The sequence below is a fragment of the Pelodiscus sinensis genome, chromosome 1 (assembly GCF_052426305.1).
Source record: "Pelodiscus sinensis isolate ZL-2025 chromosome 1, ASM5242630v1, whole genome shotgun sequence".
Lineage (NCBI taxonomy): Eukaryota > Metazoa > Chordata > Testudines > Trionychidae > Pelodiscus > Pelodiscus sinensis.
The window spans coordinates 168157823-168180257 of NC_143052.1; the positions used below are offsets into that span (position 1 = coordinate 168157823).

At 42.7% G+C, this 22435-nt stretch overlaps 1 protein-coding gene across 2 annotated transcripts; it reads right to left on the reverse strand.

Moving 5' to 3' along the window:
- Positions 1–433: 433 nt before the first annotated feature.
- Positions 434–22323, reverse strand: GJA5 (gap junction protein alpha 5). Of its 2 annotated transcripts, none has more exons than XM_006124246.5 (2): positions 21982–22323; positions 434–3619 (listed from the first exon to the last, which is right to left on the reverse strand). In XM_006124246.5, exon 2 carries the CDS (start codon positions 3593–3595, stop codon positions 2486–2488), a length of 1110 nt encoding a protein of 369 aa, XP_006124308.3. In that variant the 5' UTR covers positions 3596–3619; positions 21982–22323; the 3' UTR covers positions 434–2485. The 2 variants fall into 2 exon arrangements, with proteins under 2 accessions (XP_006124308.3, XP_006124307.3); XM_006124245.5 differs by lacking the exon at positions 21982–22323 and adding an exon at positions 18072–21142.
- Between the last annotated feature and the right edge of the window lie 112 nt (positions 22324–22435).

The window sequence follows — 22435 nt, forward strand, 5'->3', positions numbered from 1 at the left end:
AATTGATCTCTTCAGGCTAGATTTTGCTACCCTTGATCCCTTTGAGATGTGCCTATAGGTGCAGAAGAATGGCTGAATCTGGTCCCCAGTGGAAGGCCTCGCATAGCTAGAGTCAGTGCTGTTTGTCTCTAGCTGGCTTCCTGTGTTCCTTCCCTTCTCTGATAAACTAAAGGGGTTTGGGTGTTCCCTTTACTCCACCAGCCAGTAAAACAATAGTTTTCAACATTTATATTTACCATATATTTCCTCCTACCCCCACCCCCCCAGCCTGCCACCTCACAAACACACAGAATTCCAAACAGTGTCTCACATTTGTTTTGGGAATCTCTTTGATCATTGACAGGCTGAAATTGAGATGGAAACACATAGACATTAGCAGCTCATTCTTTCTTAGCTTATTTTTGGCCACATAAGAGGAGAGACATGAACAAAAGGAGATGGAATCAGAACTTTATTAGGACAAAGTAGGCATGGTTGTTTAAAATCTCTTGTTCAGAAGAGCATACATCTTTTCCTGATTAAAAATACATGTACATAAATCACCTACAAACTAATATGTTTTCCTCCTGGTGCATGGGCTGGGAAGTGCACCAAATCATGCATTGTACTGGACTCAGGGAGTGACAATCTTTGTCAACATCAGATATCACAGGATCAGTCCTTTCTTAAATCACTCCAAGCCTTTATCCACACAATTCAACCATTTATAAGCACCTGCACATGTCCAAAAGGATAGGGTAAATGAGAGGGAGTGGGTTGGACTAGGCTAGTTTATCTTCCAAAGACAGAAAGATACATTTAATCTCCTTGCTTCAGTTCTGCAATGACCAGATGAATGGGGGTCAAACTTGGGTTTGGGAACTAGAAACCATCCTAAGTGCTACTTGAACATCCTTGCTTTGGGATCCTTGTTTATCTCATTACCCAGCGTTGCCATAAGATGGTGGCTCAGGGTGGCTTGCATGGTGGAAAGAGTTGAGTTCATTGATTTTTTAACAAATAGTTGCCTGTCATAAGAACTGGCAGACTCAGCAAAGTGACCAAGGGCTGATTGAGTCATGGCGGCTAGACAGTATTCTCAGTCCAAGAGGACCCTTCAGAATAAGGTTGAGCTTCATTGGAAGGGCAGGGTGGAGGAAGCTTGTACAACCACTACCTGTGTGGTACCTCAAGTGTGGATGAACAGAGAGAGAACTTCACTCTCCAGAGCTGTCAGTCTAGCACCATTTCAGTAGAACTAAATGTGCTTAAAACATTTGCTAAAGAGAAAAAAAAATCATGTCTTTCCACAACATAGTCCCTCCTTTTTACCAGTGACATATTTGCTTCCAAGGGAAAATCTATTTATTTTGTTTAAGTGGACTTTCCTCTTGAAACTAGTATAAGTATCTTGTGAAAATTCCTTCAGTGGGTAGTTTGGGTAATATCTCAGGGATGCCAGGCTCTCTCTGCTGGCTTGACCCTGCGATGAAGTTATTTCCATAGTTGGATACCGAGGGACAGGTCTACATGTGAATAACACTTAGCTGGAGTTTATGTACCTTAGGTCTACTACCTGCAGTGTCTATATGGTGCTTGGTTGATTGTAGAAACTTTTCCATCAACTTACTTTAAGCTTCCCATTCCAAGGGAATACTGGAATTGCCAGGACTGTGTTCGGCAATTGATTTAGTGGGTCTTCACTAGACCTGCTAAATCGACCCCTGGCAGATCAGTCACCACAGTGTAGATCCACCATACTGGAGACACAGCCTAAGGCATTTTATTTTGTGAGGAAAACAGATAATTCTTAACTACATCAGATCTTCAAGGGACTACATACATAGTGTCAAAAATTCAAGTAGACTTCATTGCACATTTACTTGGTATAGGCAAGGCAAGGTGGTATAATGTGTCTGGGCACAGGCAGAGAAAAGGAAAGAGAGCGAGCCAAATATAAAGCATTTTGTTCAAAAACCTAGTGTTCTATTACTGCTTTTCTCAGAAAAGGTGTAACTTGATGTGCTTGCAAAGTGGATGTAGCTCCATGTTAAAGCAATTCCAAAGTAACGGCAAGGTGGGCAATGTGTAGCTTAGTGAACTCAATATTAAGCTCAGGGCCAGCCTCACTTTTACAGGAGAGATACAAACTCTGGAGACTTCAGGTCCTGCTCACCAGCATTCCATCTCTGAATAGCAAGTAAAGGCAGGTTCTGTAGTCCCTCCCTGTAAGTGGTGCCTCTCCATTAAATATGAGGCTGGTTACCATCTGCTGCATTTTCTGCAAATTAAGTGCTGTGTTCAGGCTCCTGGCAAGTTGGGAAAGCTTGCCCCTCGCTGTGCTAAGGCTTGAGAAGTGCTGTCTGGAGCATGGCAGTGCCGTTCACTAAAAAGGAGCAGAGGGTCATCAGAGAGCAGAATGGCAGGAGGAGTTCAAGGCCACGCTGCAGACATTTTGCTTAGTATTGAGGTCTTTCCCTTCCTCTTTGCCCCACCCGGCAACAAGTCACACAGACAGGTCATCTGACCTCGCCTTACTGCTGGCATGGCTGGTCTTGCTGAGCCTGCGTTTCTCATTGAAATAGCCATTGGAGACCTGGTGGGGGGCAGAGTCATTGGGTGCCTCAGGACTCTGTGCATAGTTGATCTGGATAAATTGGCCTTCTCCAGCTGCATCCTCTTGGCTGTGGACCCTCTCAGTGGCAAAGTTGGCCGTGTTCTGCTGAGAGGCCATCTTATTGCTGAAAGGGCTGATGAATTTCCCATTGGGATTGACCAAACATTGATTAAAATCTGGAGGGGGAGTGCAACTTTGAGCCATCTCCACTTGGGTTGCAGGCGCCAATTTGCTAGTCACCATTGTGGGGCTGGGTTTGTAAGATTTAGCACATTTCTCCTTCGCTTTTTTCCACCCCAGGTGGTACAGTTCGGCCAGGCTCAAGAAGAGTGACAACGCTGCCACGGACAGCATGAAGATGATGAAGACATTCTTCTCTGTGGGCCGCGAGACGTAGCAGTTCACGGGGTGAGGACAGGGTTCCCGGTGACAGATGTACAGGGTTTTCAGGAAGATTCCATAGAGGATGTATTGTCCGACGATGAAGGTCACTTCCATAGCAACGCGAATCAAAATGCTGTAGACATAGGTGTTCAGCAAGCTACCCTGGAGTATTATTTTCCCATTTGATTCCTCCCGACTGGAGAACTCTGCCTTCTCTGCTGCAGGATACTCCTGTTGGTGGTAAGAGTCACCGCTACTTCTAATCCCCTTTGCCCTCATTTCTGCCTCCTTTATTTTTCTCTTTTCCTCTATGCGCACCGTGTGCATTGCATGCCCCATGTACACCAGGGAAGGGGTAGAGACGAAAATGACCTGAAGGACCCAGTACCTAATATGAGATATGGGGAAAGCCTTATCATAACAAACATTCTCGCAGCCAGGCTGCCGGGTGTCACACATGAAGTCAGATTGCTCATCTCCCCATGAGGACTCCGCTGCTGTGCCCAGTACCAGCATCCGGAAGACGAAAAGCACAGTTAGCCAGACTTTCCCCACCACAGTGGAATGCTTGTGGACTTCTTCAAGGAATTCGCCCAAGAAGCTCCAGTTATCCATCTCTGCTCAGTGGGACCACAGCCTCTGTGGAAAAAGGACAGAGAGAAAGAGAGAGGTTCTGAGTCAGGTGAGAGGAACTCATGTCCTAAAATCAGAAAATGCTGCATGTGAAAGGCTCGGAAGCTTAGTAAGGAATCTTCTGCGAGGCTGTGTACTGTTACACCCTTCTGAAAGAAACGCCCCTCTGCCCCCATTTCAATGCATTGTAGCCATGTGGGTTCAGCATCTGCCTTTCAGTGTCACTGCTGGAGACAAGATGCCAGCTTAGATTGTTCATTCATCTGTTCTGTTCTGCAGTAGCTTCTATAATGTGCACATTAGTATTAAGATTACAGAGTGTTAACTGGGCTGCTAAACTATCTAGGCTGTACCAGACTTTATTCTTGGTTCAGGAAATATTTGCACTGTGGACTGAGCTTAAATTTATTCTCTATGGCACCTGCATCTCTAAGGTGGTTCTCCTTCTGCTCTATGAATAGCAGAACTATTCGCCTGTGACTCCCCAAATGTACTGATACTTGGGTGAGATTTGAATCCAAAGCTAGGACTGAGCAGTATCCTTGCACTTCCTCTTGCATATGCTAGCCTCTGCTCTAGTCTATTTAGCCTGATTTGACTTCAGCTGGAATACTGTGTCCAGTTCTGGGCACCACATTTTGGAAAGAAGTGGACAAGTTGGAGAAAGTTCAGGGAAGATCACCAAAATGATGAAAAGTCTAGAAATCATGACCGATGAGAGAAGATTGAAAAACCTGGCTGTGTTTACTCTGGAAAAGAAAAGACTGAGAGGGGACGTGATAACAGTTTTCAAGTACATAAAAGATTGCTACTAGAAGGAGGGAGAAAAATTGCTTCTTGTCCTAACCTCTGAGGATGGGACAAGAAGCAATGGGTTTAAATTGCAGCAAGGGAAGTTTAGGTTGGACATTAGGAAAAAACTTCCTAACTGAATGGAATAAATTGTCTAGGGAGATTATGGAATCTTCACCGTTGTCTAACAAGCTCTTAAAAATATCCAAACACCTGACAGGGATGGTCTAGATGGTCTAGATAATATGAAGTCCTGCCATGAGTGCAGGGGACTGGAATGATGATCTCTTGCGGTTCCTTCCAATTCTATGATTTTTATGGTTCCTTTTCAAATGGATTCATCAGTGGCACAGACATACTAGATGTTTGAAATGAATGCAGCAGCATTTTCTTCTGCTGGATTTCATTTCAGAATTGAGTGCCACCATGAAAACAATGTGCAGAACCCTAAACTATATGATTCCATTTTGTTGTTGCTGTGTGTAGTTAATTCCAGCAATTTCAGTCAGAAATCATAAACATTTTCTGGTCCAGCAATGATCTCAGGTCCGCTTCCAACCTTGTAATCGAAATTCTGATCTTTAATGGTTGTTTCAGAACAGTCCTTTGTCTGATACAGGAATACTACAAAATCTTACCATCAGGACTTGCTATTTTTAAGTTTATAAATCAAAACCGACCATTCAGATTAAAAGAAACCTTCCTCTGATGCGCACCAAGGGACTAAAATATCTATAAAGACCATTAGTTAAGTGATTAGAGAAGAGACATAGAAAGGTGATCTTGTACTGAAAACTCAGGGTTAAGAATTGAGAGGTCTGGGTTCTGGTCTATCCCAGATTCTGCTAGAATTCATCTGGTCAAGTAACTTAATCCCTTTGTCCCTCAAATCCCCATTTGTAATATGGAAATAGTGGTCTTAATTCAGCCTTATTATAACTCTGTATAAACTTAAAAAACAACACATAGTCTGGTAGCACTTTAAAGTCTAACAAAACATGTAGATCATGAGCTTTTGTGGGCACAGCCCACTTCTTCAGCTGTTGCCCACAAAAGCTCATACCATCTACATGTTTTGTTAGTCTAAAGTGCTACCAGACTATTTGTTGTTTTTTTAAGTTTATCCCATACAGACTAACTCGGCTACCTCAGCTTCTGTAACTCTGGAGTAAGAGATGCAAGAAAGATTGATCTGGTCCAATTATATTTACCATACCTACTTACCTTACAGGTAAAGTTCCACAAATCTATTGATATTCACTTTATATCCGTGGGTATCTACATCCACAGATGTGGATGCGGATATCCATAAATAATTTTTACAGATGCAGATACTAATTTTGTATCCATGCAGGGCTCTGCTTACAAGGTTATAATGAGGTAGGCATTTCTGTAGAAACAGTTGTGGTCCCAAGAGCAGAGGTGCGGTAGAATTGGACAATATTTTGATGAAGAGAATGCATCTAAAATACTCCTGTAAAGACAAAGTATCTTTCTATCCTAACAGATGGAAAATGTACTAACCACAATGGCAAATACTAAAAATCACCACACAAGGGAAATACTGATGCCACAAAGGTTCAGAAATGTGAGTCTTTTCTAATCATCCTTTGTCTTGTCTATCCGAGCTAATGACTCTTGCTAAGCAAAGATTGTATGGATTCCTTGGAAAGTGGAGTTTCTATTAAATGATGAAAATTTACTGCAGCAATATGTTTGATATTTTACATTTTCAAAAGTTGAAGTACACTGAAGTCAGGGGAGATTTGGTAGGTGGTGTTAATTTCCCCCACTCTGTGTAGGGAATGTTTCAGTGTGAAGAGGGGGCATGCTATAGATGGGAGTGGTTAGAGTAAGTAGATAGGACTCTGGATGATCCAAGATGACACATCTAGTTCCATACTAGACCACTTCAGTAGCCATAATTTAGAGCCACCCTGAGACTGCTCTGAATTATACTAGAGGCTGTTTCAACACCTACCATCCCAGAACTGGAAAAGCAGGGAGGTGGCTTAATTACTTATTCACACCTCACAACTGCATTGGGTGTAAATTTGGTGCCACTGAGGATCTGTGCCACTTCCTGAATTTTCTGACTTTAGTTAATGTAGAGTTTGAATGTTGTATGAAAATGCTATAAGTGGACAAGGGATTAAGTATAGGCTGATCTGTAGGTGATATGAGTTATTTCTATGTATATGGTAACTCCACTGGGAATGAGGCAGAGCTGCAAAAAGATTTCACAAAACTAAGTGATTGGGCAACAAAATGGCAAATGAAATTTAATGTTGATAAAGGTAAAGGAATGCACATTGGAAACAATAATCCCAACTATACATAAAAAATGATGGGGACTAATTTAGCTACAACTACTCAAGAGAGAGATCTTGGAGTCATCGTGGAGAGTTCTCTGAAAATATCCACTCAATGTGCAGTGGCAGTCAAAAAAAAAAAAAAGCAAATAGAATGTTATGAATCCTTTAAAAAGGGATACAGAAGATGACAATCTTTTATTGCCTCTATCTAAAGCCATGATACGTCCATCTTGCATACGGCATACAGATGTGGTCGTCTTATCTAAAAATAAATAAATAAATTGGCAGTGGAAAAATTTCAAAGGAGGGCAACAAAAATGACGAGAGTTTTGGAATGGGTCCCATATGAAGACAGATTAAAAAGACTGGGACTTTTTATCTTAGAAAAAGAGGAGATTAAGGACGATATAATAGAGGCCTATAAAATCATAACTGGTGTGGAGAAAGTGAATAAGGAAAAGTTGTTTACTTGTTCCCATAATATAAGAAATGAGGGGGGGGTCACCAAATGAAATTAATAGGTAGCAAATTTAAAATAAAAAGGAAGTTTTTCTTTCGTGCAGCGCACAGTCAACCTGTGGAACTCCTTGCCAGAGGAGGTTGTGAAGATCAGGACTTGAACAGGGTTAAAAAAAACCTAGATAGATTCATGGAAGTTAGGTCCATCAATGGCTATTAGCCAGGATGGGTAGAAATGGTGTCCCTAGCCTCTGTCAAAGGCTGGGAATGGGTGACAGGAGAAGGATTACTTGATGAATCCCTGTTCTGTTCCCTTCCTCTGGGGCCTCTGGCATCGACCACTGTCCGATGACAGGATATTGGGCTAGCTGGACCTTTGGTTTGACTCATTATGGCCATTCTTATGTTCTTATGATGTGGTACCTACCCTGTTATCTCCTGATAGCTCTGTCAATAGTCCATATTAGCCGGGCATCCAGTGTGCCAAGGAATAGTTGGATGTATGAAATGTTTTTTCTACATGGCATAGTGAACAGAGATTTGGCTGCATACTTTTCCCTCATCTTATGTGTATTCATGTTTTTTGTATTTGCTTGTCTTCCTCCAGGATTATGTCTTTGACAGGGATCGTCCTCTAATTTGAAGCAGATGATACTGCTGATATGATTATATCCTATCAATCCTGGTTGATACTAGTTGACTTTTCTACCTGTCTGCCCTTTTTACTAAGGCAAGAATTTCCAGTGCCCTCTTTTGCAGTGAAGTTTTAAATTCAAATAGTTGGCACTCTGGTCTTCTGTGGACTGGAATCATGGACCTTGCTGAACTTCTCAGCAGCTATGACGGTTTCAGTAACGGTTTCCGATATTTCCAAAGTTCTAAAACTTGTTGCTCAAGTTACAGGACTCTGCAGTTCTAGATATGAATTAAATTTAATAATCTATATTAATGCAAGATTAAGGAGATAAAATATATGAAAAGTCCAGAAAATAATGCAAAGCATTCTTAGAGTAACATTAATTTACCCACATTACACATTCATAATATTTTCTGTATCTAATTGGACTGTTTAAATACACACCAGACTTTATACACTATGGGTTGAGTCTTCACTAGAAATCAAGTTGTGTTCTTAACTCAAGTAGCTAACATGAGATGAAATTCTACTGAAGACTTGACAGTTTGGAGTTTTAACAGGAATGAGCAGATTGAGGCAAACACTAGGCTCCTTTATAGTCTTTAACGCCACTTTCTAACTAATGAAAATACCATATTGCCTTGTCTTCACTAGGCCTTTACCTTATGGTAGTTAATGCAAGTTAAAAACACCGCTTTTATTTGCAGTGAAGACAAGACCTGTGTGCAGTGTGGCAAGTTAATAATACTGTGGGAATCTTATCTTTTATACTCCTGGGGTGCTGGAATAATTTTTAGAATAAGGGCGTTGAAAGCCATTGAATCAAACTGTAAACCCTAGATAATGAAAACCATTTCAAGCCAGGTGTATGGCAACACCCCCCAGTACTCCTAGTCCAGCACCTATGTATACTCCTAAACTGGAGCTAATTGGAGACCCCCATGATCCAATCCCGGTGTGACTCAGCAAAAATACCTCTGCATATCTTTGTGGGGTCCCAGCCCCTGATATCTGGATGACTCAACAAAAGAACTCTGCCTATGTATCAAGAGTTCTGGAATCTCCCACCCTATTACATTGTTACAGTAAATCAACAAACGAGCTGTGTGCAGTCATGAGATCTTGGCAACAGTGGAAGTTCAGCAGAGAAAGTGTACGTGACAAAGACCAGCTGTGTACAAACTGAGGGCCATGCCAGTTGTAATCATCACCTGGAACAGTATTAATGTTAGGGAAAACGAAGTATCAAAGAGGCAGACTACACATGGAATCCAACCAACTTTATGCCTTGCCACAGAAGAATTCTAAGATAAAAATGCTTCAGCAAAAGTAGCACCTGTTAGAACATCAAGCTGGCTTGAGTACAAAGCACTCGTATCTGCTGTCATTTGTGTTACCTTCAAGAGGAGGAAAGTGTTCAAGTTCCTTTATTGAGAGCGCACGGCCTGAATGACAGACAGAAACTATTTAGCCAATGTGCACTATGATTTCTTGCTCTCGGTGATGCACTGAGATTGACAGACAAGAAATGGCTTCAGGGAGAGGTTAAGAAATGTACACCAATGAGGTAGGTGGGAGTGGCTGTTGCAGCTATATGAATTTCTGGACTTCACAATGTCCTTCTTCTTCTAAAACTTCCCTCTCCTTCTGCCCTCGAGTAAAGTTGCGAAAAATCTACCAGCTCCCCTCTTTGGAGGACTGGTTGGAAAATCAGCAGCAGTGATATAAATAGCTGAGATCAACACTTCACACTAACTTTTCCCACAAAAAGGTGACAGGAGGACGCTGGCCCTGCAGGATGTTTCTAAAATTAGCAGAGGGACTGATTATAGCAGGGGTGTCCAAACTTTTTTCAAAGAGGGCCAGATTTGATGAAGTGAACATGCGTGAGGGCCGACCATTTTGCCTGACATTCTTTGAACCATTAAAATTAAATGCAAATTAACTATTTTATGCAAAGTTTATTGCAAACGGCATACTTTTATTTCGTCACATGGATGACAAATCTAAACAGGTGTTAAATCACTCTGCCTTTCATATCTGAAGGCCAGATGAAAAAAAAAATCCAGGAAGCTGAAATATATGTCAGGAACATTGTAAAGTACATTACATATTATTGGTAATAGAGGTTGTCTGTCAACTTTTAAGTTCAAAAAATATGAACAGGAACATAACACCAAGTATACATGTTGTGTCCAAATATATTTATAACTGATTTAGACCAACTGACATTAACTGAGATTTTACAATGTATTCATCTCAATACATATGGATTCGTTGGGGGCCATAAAAGATAGATATTGCCAAATTACCTGTGGGGCCGTATTAAACCAGAACACGGGCCGCAATTGGCCCCCGGGCCGGACTTTGGACATGCCTGGATTATAGCAATGCGTCTGCTCCATTTCTCTGGGCTCACTTCTCTCCTTTACATGGCATGGACCCTGATTTGGGCACAGTGACCATGCACATTCAAAGAAACTCTCAGGCAAATATTCATTTGTCTGCTAAAGATCTGTTAATTGGAGATAGAGCAACAAAAGAAAATAGTGGCATGATCTCTCACATATCTGACATTTGGTTGGAGTGAGGTGGAAGTTGTGTGTGTGTGTGTGTGTGTGAGTGAGAAAAGTGGGGAGTCAGGGAGCTGGACAGTCATACACCAAGTAAGAACTGGCAGAGTGGAACACCTCCCTCTCCCAGCATGCATCTACAGTGGGGGGCAAGGAGTATTTGGTGGAGGAGCTTTGCCCCAGTTGAGAAAACTATTCCCTGTGAGGGCGGGATTTTCAGTTGTTAGGTTACAGCCAGACTCTTGGGCTCCTTTGTTCTGCCTCAGAAGTGAGAATCTGGCCTTTCAAGTCCTGTAGAGGTGCTAATGACTTACAGGCAGTCACCCACAGAGAGCTCTTTTAGATCTCCAGATCCCAAGCTCAGATAAGAACACTTTTCCATAGTGTAGCTTTCATCTGTATCTACTTACATGACACTTTTAAGCCTAAGAACTCCCTGTGAAGAAGGTAGGTGCCATTATCTGCATTATGGAGATGAAGAGAGACTAGGAATGTAAAATCCCATTTAATCAGTTAACTGGTTACATGTTATGTTTAACCAGTTAACTGATTAAACAGGAGCAGGCATGAGGGCCGTTCTATCCCACTGGGCTGGAGTGGCCCCCTGCCTGCTATGGCCAGGCTGAGATGGCCACTGTGCTGCGGACAGTGGGAGCTCCAGCATCACAGGGCTGCTGGCTCCCAGCTCATGCAGGTTCATGGGCAGCTGTCTGACCCCCCTCCCCCCCGCTGCCACTTCTATCCTCTCCTCCCCACATGAGGCTGCTGACTCCCAGCTTGCCTGGGCTGAGAGCCAGCAGTCCTGTGGGGCTGGAGTAGCTCCCTGCCTGAGGCAAGCATTGGGCTGCTCCTGGGTGGTGATTACCTAGTAACCTGTTACCCATTCACATCCCTAAGAGAGACTGAAGCCCAGATCCTCAAAGGTGTGGATGTGCCTAATTCCCATCACGATGTGGGCCAACATGGGGGCTACGTCTACACTGGCATGATTTTCCGGAAATGCTTTTAACGGAAAAGGTTTTCCGTTAAAAGTATTTCCGGAAAAGCGCGTCTAGATTGGCAGGACGCTTTTCCGGAAAAGCACTTTTCGTCATTTTTGCGATCGGGGCTTTTTTGCGGAAAACACTACCGTGCTGTCTACACTGGCCCTTTTCCGGAACAGTTTTCCAGAAAAAGACTTTTGCCCGAACGGGAGCAGCATAGTTTTCCGGAAAATCACTGATGATTTTACATTAGATCGTCTGTGCTTTTCCGGAAATTCAAGTGGCCAGTGTAGACAGCTGGCAAGTTTTTCCGGAAAAGCGGCTGATTTTCCAGAATAACTTGCCAGTGTAGACACAGCCGGTGTGTTCAAGGACACACACTGAATCAGAAGCAGAGCTGGTGAACAAATCCAGGATCCTGACTCCCAAACCTGCGTACTAATCAATAGACTGGGCCGCTTTTCTCATTGCAGTGAGAGAGCTCTGCTTTAACAGGTCCCATCACAACTTACAGCCCAGGCTCCAACTGGAACCCGGTGCTCTTTAGGCACTAGGAAGAGCTTCTTTGAGGTGCGCTCCCATTCTGCCATTCCCAGTATATATACTGGACAAGCCAGTAAGGAGCTCATCTCAAAATGGTGTCACTTGTTGCATATTTTACAGGCCACAGATCCAATCAATGCACCAGAAAGGTAGAAGTAATCCTTCCTTTCAGGAATATATATGACCTGCATCCACTGGATGTTGCTCTTCTTCAGTGCCAGAGTCTGAATTGGAAGGCTTCTCTCATCTGTGTAGTTAATCTACCTTCCCAAATGGCAAGTAGCTAGTTCATCCTGTCGACCTAGGATTGTCTACATGGGGAATTAGGTTGGTTTAACTGCGTAATTCAAGGGTGTGGCTTTGTCATACTCCTGAGTGATGTAGTAAATTTCTAGTGTAAACGAAGCCTTTTTGGGGAATATAGACACATCATGTTATAATAAGAGTGGCATTTCAGGAAAGTGAGAATGCACCTTTTGTTGCCCCTTAAAATTCAGGAGGCTTCTCTCAGTTGGAGCTCAAAGTGGTACTGAAACCTAACACAGCACTGTGTGATTGTGATGGTTTGGATCAGAGAAGTCCCCTGGGGGTTGTCACCTGGTGTGCTGATCAAGCCATTGAGCCTACCTTCACTACCCTGTCCTACTGGTCCAGAAGCTCTGGTCTCCCCTAGCTAAGGCACAGAGTTGGGGATACCACCCTCTGACAGAGCAACACAGATGCTGAATCAATTCAGCTCTCAAAGGATTCAGCTATAGGGCCATTAACTGCACCCAGGAACCCAACCTTCCCCCAAAATCCATCTTATTCTGTGTAAAAGTTTTAAACAGAGAAAGTTCATAAAGTCAGCCCTCTTTATCAATTAAAGAGATATGTGGTTGCATAGGTAACAATTATTTACACTGGGCTTGATAATAAACAAGTGTTTTATTACGTATGAAAGGTAGGATTTAAGTCAATGCAAGTGAAAACAGACAGATCAAAGTAAATTGCTAAACCAAAATAAACAAGACAGCTAATCCTAATCCACTAAGAAACTTTTGTTGCATGCAAATTCTTACCCTAACAATTGTTCTAACTATCTCTTTCACAAGCTAGGCAGCCTCTTAGCTTAGGCCCAGTCCTTACCCCATTCCGTCTTAATGTTTCCAGCAGGCATCTTAGGTGGCAAGAGAGGATCTTCTGACATCTGGTAACTGCCCCTATTGTTTGGTTTCCCCCTCTTATATCCCTTTTGCCCAAGGTGGGAATTCTTTGTGCTCAGTTCATATTTTTCTAACCTTGAATGGAAAATACCAGATCCAACATGGGTTCCAGAGTCAGCTGGCCTGGGCATATGACTTTATAGGACTAATCACCGTTTGGGCTTTCAGGAAAAAAAAAAACCATTCACAGATCATTGACTTGATCGCTGAACCATCAAGTTCCTGAAGTATCTGGCTTTCCTAGATATAATGTTCGGGCTAATAAAAACAGGTTTCCACTTAATATTTCTAACTTCACATATAAGGAAGATACATGCACATTTTAAAATGGCATGTTACATTTTGCATAAAGTGTCTTTGAGTTATGCATATTCATAAGCCAGTTTCCATAAAGCATGGGGGAATGTGACAGTTTTACTCAAGCAATGTCTTCTAGATTCCACCTCCGGTGTTCAGGTTTGGATATGTGGTCTTCCTTACCAAGGCATGCAATGAAACAGGCCGGTTGCCCGACTTTGTGCCAATGGTCAGATCTGTGCATAGATCTTGAGCAGCCTGCCTTTCAAACCCTCTTGCTTAATAGAGTGGACTTGCAGGTTTACTCAGGTTCTTCTCCAGGCCTTTTGGCCAGGCTTGTGTGTATGCCAGATGCCTCCCCACTCTCTTAGTCCCTCTTCTAAGTTCACTGAGATTTGCACGAGGATCACACTGTCTGGACCCTCTGCGTGCAGTTGCGCAAAGCTTATTATTCCTTCTTTGATGAAGTAAGTGTCCTTTCCCACACTCTAAATGGGGAAAATCTCAAGAGTTCACCAAATAAAGCGAATGAGAAGATAAGGGATTTAAATTAGTTCTCAGCCACTGAACACGGACACATACAAGGCAATATTTGAATCTGAAGAGTTGGTTGAAGTTTTAAACTCTTCCTGTTGCAGAGTTAAATGGTGCTGAATATTATTGTTTGGTCTGTGGAACATGATGCTTTCTGTTCTTGATCAGTGTAGAATCATGCATTAATACAGGCAAATATTTGGAGGCAAACTCAGCCCTGGTGTGGCCAAGCTGAATTCAGTGGAGTAATATCAAGACTGAATTTGGCCCATAATGTTTTAAAACTTTCATTTAAAAGAAAGTCAAATTACAGCATTAATAAGGCCTGCTATTGGCCCGTACTGAGCACCTTCAGAGTCCCTGGGGATGCTTTCAACATGTGCAGGAGTGGGCCCCTAATTTGCAGAAGGAATGCAGTAGATAAAATAAAACCAGACTTTAGTAAGCTAAATAAAGTATGTGATACAGCACTGTGTAAGCTTTTACTCGAAACCTTAGTTTATTTTGATGTAAGCGCTGCTATATGGACCAAAAATTAGTGAAAGGAAATTAGACAAAGTGAAACCATCACTGTTTGCAGAGGGGGTAGAGGTGTCCAGTACAAATCCTTTTTCTTCTTCCCCTACAAAACCTCTGAAATTCTCACCTCCATCTCAGTCCTGAGTGCTAAAATATTGGACCATGTTAGCTCTCAACAGAAGTGATGATGAGTAGCAGATTTGGACAGTTATTTACATTGAGAACAAAGTCCAGATGCAATTTGTGGGTGGGTTTATTTTGTATGATGTGTGTAACCCCTCCCCCCCCCACGTTTAAGGCACCTTATTAAGGTTGCAAAGTCAGCCACTCTAAAGTTAGGCAGTCCTCGTAATAAAGTTACCTGTGCATCCTTCATTCGGCCCTCTTGTGTATATGTATTATAATACTCTCTGTAATTACATGATCACATATTATGAGTTCCACATGACCTCTGCTTCCTTCAGTGTTTGGGATGGATAGTACTTACTGAATGAGCAGCTATTTGGGATTTTGTTTTATCCTCCTTGTTCAGTGAATGGTCATAGGCCTTATTTTATTACACATTATTCAAATCCTGCTCTGAAGCCAGAATTATTGAGGCCTTTTCCATAGTGCTCATCATTATAGTTTTGAGTGCTTCACAAACACTGAGGAGTGTCTCCACACCATTCCTGTGAGGTGAAAGGGTAATATTATCCTCATTTGACAGATGGGGAATGGCACTACAGAGAGATTAAGGCCAAAAGGACCCTCTAATCTTGGGCTTCCAATTTGAGAAATGTAGAACCTACTTTTTCTGAGTACCTAGGTTACATAACACATTGCATAGGTTCAAAGCATAGTTTCCATTGACTGCAGTTGCTTTAACTGTGTATGCTCAGTGCCTCAAAAGAGAGAGCCACAAGTTGGAGACCCAGAAAATGAAGATTCCAGAAATAGTGACCATGTGTGAAAAGTCTGGTTGAAGTGACTTTTCTAGCACTGCATGATAGAATCTTTGTGGCAGAAACAAGCATAGAATCCAATTCTCCAGGGCAGTATTCATGTGCCTTAGCCATGAGACTGCCCTTTTTGATTCTGTCGTCCCCTAACTTATTTACCACACACCTCTGGTTTCTGCATCAAATAAAGCAGGTGTCTTCCAAACACCACCCTCCCTCCATACGCCACCCTGTAACATCTCCCTCCTATGCACTGAGTGAGGAAGGGAGCTTCTTTTCCTGGATGAAAAATGAAAATTCATAGGAACAATTTCAAATGGTTCAGCTCTCAGGACAGGTCAGTAAGAGCATAGTCTCAATGATACCTTACGAAGAGGGCCAGGAGTACCCATGTGGCAAAGTTCTCTCTAGTTCCTCCATGAGGAGAGGTTGACCCCTTATTAATTTACTGGCAGGCAGTTTTTAATATCTACATACTCATTACTCATTGTAAGGGCTATAAGTACTCCCCTTTTCCCCAGGAAAGATCTGATGTGCAGAATGTTGTTCACAACAATTTCTGTTTTCTATCAGTAGCTGAAAATTGATTTCTTGCCTTCCCTATACATTCTGTTCCCAAAGTTCGAAGCTTGCCTGGTGTCTCCTGAGGGCCATTTCTAATTTTAAGACTTTATCCTCATGCTTCACACAGCAACACCCGAGGCGTGCCACATATGCTCTGAAATGCGCTCCAGGTCGACCATGCCGGACTGCTGAATTACTATTTCTGTTCGTCTAGTTTCAATACACTGAGATAAGTCAGAAAATGAGGCCAAATAAGCAGAAAGTGTGAAATCTGTGTGAAAGTCAAAAAAAGGAAAAGGGTTGGAGTAGGAAGTCCTGAATTTTCTGGTAAGCTTCAGATTCCTTCTAGCCAAGCACTGGAATTCACATCCCAAAGTATTGGGAGACAATATAACATAGAGAGGGAAAAAATAGCTGATGCTTATAAGTTGCAGAAATGTTTAGCATAGTTCCCAAGTGAACAGAGCTTCAGAGAATCAGACCAGCTTTTTAAACTCTGATCCCTCGGGAATTCTCTCAAACTAGCAGATTCAAAAGATGGGAGGAAAAGTGTTGGCTCTCTCCTCTGCGGTGGGAATTTTAGAAAAAGAGCAAATATATAGTTACTTGGCTTATACTGAACATGTAGCAACAGGGAAGAGCTGTTTAACTTATGCCCATACATACACAAACATGCTCACACTCCCCCTCCACTCTTTATTCACCAATTTAGGACAGAATAGCCCATAGCAATACACATCTCCCATGCATGCTGCCCCACCAATGTACTTCACTCTTAACCTATAGAAACCCCATTGTTTAGTAGTGAGAGAGGAGCTCAGTTGCTGTAGCCCATTCCATTTAAGGATGTCTCTTCTGAGTTTTGCCAACAAATTGTTGATTTAGTCCTTTGCAGTGTGGTTATTTATCCTCTATCAGTTGGACTGCGACCCCTACTCAATTTAGCGGCCCATTGACCTGCCTTCAGAGTGTTGAAAAATCCACTAGGGACTTCACTGTTGCTGTATTGACTTTATGTGGAAGGTGCTCAGATATTATAACTAGCTAGAATGAGATTAAATAGGGTCACTAGAGCCTTTGACTGGATTGGACCCAGCAATTAGGAAATGAAAGGCTCTGTCTCCCATGACAAGTCCTGCCACTAGCTTTCCCCCAGTGGGAAGGATAAAGGCAACAATTTCAAATTGGTTATGCGTTGAAATCTATTACTGATACAATGAATGCTCAATATTGAAAGGTAAACACAATAAAAAAAAACCCAGGAGATAGTTGGGAGAAAAGTTTTAGAAAAGCTGTTAGTGAGAATGGAAAGTGCTGAGTGTTTGTAGGGCTTTATAGTTATCAGTTTTTAACGGGGCTTGCTGGGATTAGGATGTGAACCAAGAGGAAGTTCAAAGAACAAAGGGCTCACAACCCTGAGACTCAGTTACTGCACATCGCACACAGTACATGTGATAAGGAGACTTTAAAGAGGTGGCACTGTACATTTCCATTGCTCTCCCTAGGAATGTTGGGCAACATTCTCAAGCTCCATGTAATAGCCGAGCTGGGATGTGACACCCGCAAGGAAATGAAACAGGCAAATTTTTTAAACCATTCAGCATGCACAAGAAGAAAGCTGCTTCGCAATTTACCGAGTGAAACATTTATACACTGCACCCCTTCAATCACACAGCGTTTCCTCCCCCCCCTGCCTCAGGGACAGCTTCACTAAAACCAGAGGTTAACTTTAACCATGCTGCAGTCTGCACAATTCACTGTAAGGAGGCTATTTGGTACTTTCATTCTACCTCATTGAGAGCTATCCCAGCGTGCTGCCAACAGGTTCCTCTGTAACTTCTGAAGTTTCTTGTAGTGGAAGGAGTTAAATTTTCAGAATGCCTATTAATTGTCCTCCTTACTGTTGTGTGAATGTTCTAGAAATAAATGGATAACTAGTCTATGTGTGTCCAAGTTCTTATTCTTTTTATGGATATCCTTATCTTCACCCTCCCCCCCACCTACACACACACCATTTCCCCTTGACTCTAGCAATGTGACTTCCCCTTGATATTTCTGCAGCTGTATGCTTTTTTGTAAATGACATTTTTACCTACCTGATGCTTGGTATCTCTTCTCTGGTCTCCTCCTCCTTCCCAGGTTCCTTCTTCTTTTTCTTCTTTTCAGTTGTTTGTTCTGTACTCCTTTTATCTTTCTGTCTCAGTTCCCCTTCTTCTCCACCCACTTTCTCTGTCTGTCTCTCATTTGGTTCCCCCCACCCTCTTTCTCCCTTTCTTCCTCTTTCTCTCCACCTACTCCCTTTTTATTTCTTTCCACTGTTCCTCTCTGTCTCCTCCCCACTATGTTCCCCCACTTTTTCTCTGTCCGTCACACTTTCTCTCAAATCCAGTTATTCATGTTTTTGCTTCTTTAAAAAAATATCAATTCACTGTGTTTTCTGCCATTCTTGGACTTTCTCTGTCACAGTGTTCTGTTCCTCCCTGTGATCACGCTGCACTGACTGCTAGCTTCTCACTGTCCCGTCCAATTGCCAATATACATAGCTCATACACCTCCTCTCTTAGATAACAAGCCCTGGTTTCAAACCTTCCTTTAAATTAAAAGAGACGGGGCTGCCCCCTCGTTTATCCCAACCACAGCCAAGGAAGTTCCTGTGGTATGCAAACTAAAGGGAGTGCAAGGCTGGGAGGTAGTTTCTGACTTCTTTATTAAAGCCCAGCCAATCAAAGCTGAGTTCCCACGGTGCAGAAGGGTCTTTTATTTAGCCAAGGATGCCTCACACACAAGAAAAACAAAATAAACATTCTAAATATAAATACATGCACAGCTCCAAAAGTTAAACCCCAAATACAGTGTGCTTCATTTGGAGCACAGGAATGGGAAATGCCATATCCACCCAGTCCTATGGCTGAGCACTCCACAATACCATCCCTGGCCATTTCCAGATATGCCAGTGGATGGGGCAAGAAACCTCTTTATGGACAAATACGAAATGACTTGCCCACAGGGGACATGTCTTCCTAACCCCCTTCACACAGAGGTTGCTATATGTCCTATAGCTTGAGAGTTTATATCCCTTCTAAAAATGCTTTCTTCATAGCTAATGTTGGCTGAGCTCATCATTACCCATACTCATGTCTAATCCCATCGTTCATTTCTATTTAACACTTGGCCTCAGTGTTGAGAACAAATGCTGAGATTCCAGCCAGTCTGAGCTATGGCTGTTGACAGAAAACAAAGCTGACGAATGTGTAATTTGGGCTTTGGCGAAAGACTCTACTCTGCACAATGGTGTGACCATACACTTTCTCTGGTGGCCTTCCCTCCCTATAGTCAGCCCACATATAGTCAGAAGTAGTTCTTTATAAATTCAAAGTGATCCGTAGCTGCTGACCATATCAGCTAACAGAGATCAAGTCATTTGAGAAGTGAAGGTGTTCTCATGAACTGAGTGCAGGACCAAGAACCAGGAACTCCTAAACTCTAATTCCATCTCCAACATTGATTTCCTGGGTGTCCGTCAGCAGTAAATCTTAAGTCTTGGTACCACATGCCCTATGTAATAGAAATTGATAATTCTCTATAGGTTTTTTGAATCTTTGTATAGGAATGAATGGAAAGTTTTATACTTGCTACGGAATTCTATTGTATGGACCAAACAAACAAAAGCAAACCAACCAACAATCTGTAGAAAGGAGAATATTACATTCTTCAGGTTATTTAGAATAATTTCTCTAGAACCTTATTCAATTTCTATAGAGCCCTGTTATCCCTATGAATTTTAATAGGATTTTTCCATAAAGGCACATCCATAAAATGATAATACAGACCTACCTGACCACGGTGACTTTAGGGGTGATTTGTTAATGCTTGTAAAGTGGTTTCAGTTTGCTAGAGAGGTGCAAAGTGGTGTTGTGATGGTGATGAAGCTACCTCCGTCCCTGCCCCTTGTGATACTTTGCTCTATACCCAAAGTATTCAGATCTGATTTTCCTGGTTTAGGCCATTGATTTGCTTGCTCTAAGACTGAGCCATAAGGTATCTGCACGCCTAGATAAGATCTTGTTCAGTTGAGTGACTACAGGGAGTTTCTATGGGGCTACATATATGCGTGTGTGTGTTGTGTGTGGTATGGGACTGGTCCTGGCCCTGTCTCAATAAACCTGGGTTCGGGGTGTTTGCTGCATGGCTTGGAAGTGGGATTTTAAGGCATGTGTGCATAAGGCATGCTCTGTGGTACCTTCTACATAGACCTTGTATTTTCTGAGGACACCTTGTGTGCTATTGCACAGCAGGGAATTGGGTGAGAGCCAGCTAGTACAAGGGAAAGGGGAGAGAGGTCAGTATGCTGCTGCTATATGGCTCCATCTCCCACCACACACATGGCTTCAGGGCACAGGCTAGGGAGGCAGCTGTTCTGAATGCCATAGCCTGGAAAGAAGGGCTCCTCTTCCCCAGCTAAGAGGCGCCCAGTGCAAAGCTCAGATAGCGAATTAAGCCTCCCCAGGACATGTAGCAATAAAAAGTGCATCCACAGATTACCTTGTGTAGCCTCCTCATTCCCCACATTGTCCTATCACAGTTATCTAATCTCACCCAGAAAGAGGTGGGAGTGAGATTCTGAGCACCGTATCAGCACAGTGGCTTTTTTAGCACAGGCCTCATCTGTAGTTAATATAATTCTCCTCCCCGTAGAGTTCCAGTAAGCCGACTAAACCAATAAAAAGTCTGGTTCCATTTGAAAAGGTGTGTGAGCACACAGTATAGGCGAGAATGTGCATTGGAAGGTGGTGCACCACATAAAGGAAATGCTCTGTGAAGACTGCGCTCTTTTGGGAAGGCTGTTTTGTGCAGGGGTATGTGCTTTCTTGACAGCCTGGCAGTTTTGAAAGGCCGGAGCAGGGGAGGCTAAGTAGTTTTCTGAGGCTGTTTGCAGGGAAGAGAGGAGGCCCATTACACGAGAGGAATGTATCCTCTAGCTTTTCTACACAAGTGGAATTTAGAAAAACAAATCTAACCAGGGCTTTCTCTGATGGCAGCAGTAGCACTTGGAGGAACCTTTCTGTAGCCATGGCTCACATGGCCTCACCATTAAACCTGATCTTCAATGTGATAACAGTGCAGGAATCCAGTGGAGCTTTGTCTACACTAGGACAGTGAAACCAGCAATGTTTTTCCCCTAAAGTTCCCTTGTGTAGAGGTGACAAAGGGAGAGCTTCCTTGCCGTAGACCCTCAGTTGTGAAGGAATCTTCTGCCCCAAAATATGGTTCCTAAGGGTGAACTGTGCCTCTGAACACTGCAGCAGTGTGTGATGATAAAACCCTGAGAGCCAAGTGAGCCATGTTTTTGTAGTCACATATTCTTTTAGTATAAAATCTTAAATGTTTTCAATGTAGTAAGATGTTTTTCACCAGAATCTCTCTCAGTCCCAGATAGACACAGTGAAAAAAGATGAGGCACAAGAATGTCAGTTTCATTTGAATTCTGAAACAAAGTTTTGAAGAGTAAAAAATCAGGGCAGATTTCCCTCTCCGTAAGTCAGAAGCGAAAATAAATGAAATGAAATGAAGAGTTAGCTGCGAGCCTTGTGTTAGATGTAACAAAGAATTGAATTGCATCATCTGCTGCTGCCAGTTCTACTTACTACCTTACACCTCCTTAGCATCTCAGAGCATCTCAAAGCAATTTGGAAGCATGAGTTTAGTGAAGCCTCACAGCAGGCCTATGAAGATGACAGTTGTCCCCATTTTAGAAATGGGGAAACTGAGTCCGGGAAGGACTAAGTGATTTGTCCAGGGCTTCAGCAAGTCATTTGTAGAGCCAAGATAGCTGAATCCAGGAGTCTTGCCTGCTTATCCCTGACTGTAGCTACCAGACACCACTCACTCTCTGTCTTCTAAATATGCACTCTCTGGTTAAATCAATAACCATCTCACACAAGCATGTTATTTCAATATAATAATTAATAATAATAAATAATGAAGAAGATAATAAAAAACTATTACCTCTTTCTGCTGATTCTGGACAGGTGTGGGGGAGCAACACACAATGCAGGGGGGTGAAGGTTACTAGTAGTTTTGGCACTGATTCTAGGGCAGGCAAGAACCCATCTCTCTGCTAGTGCTCAGTGCTCAGTAGGGCTCCTTGTCTGAGGGAGGCCCCTTATAATGGGGCAAACAAACCCCAGACAGCTCCTGGAATATAGCCACTTGTAGACTGAAACTAGCTGACTGGCTGGAGAATCCCTAAAGCTTGAAGGAAATAAGCTGGGGGTTCCCAGCTCCTGTGCTCTGCCTGACATACACTGGCAGCTGTCTGACTATTGCTCTTTTAAAGAGTCGTCCTGGATTGGGATATAAATGTGATCTTACGCAGGCTGTATTGTCAGCAGCGACTTGGCCCCAGTTCAGCTCTTCCTCTGGCTCCCAGCTACTCTATTTTTAATGAAGGATTTGGGGC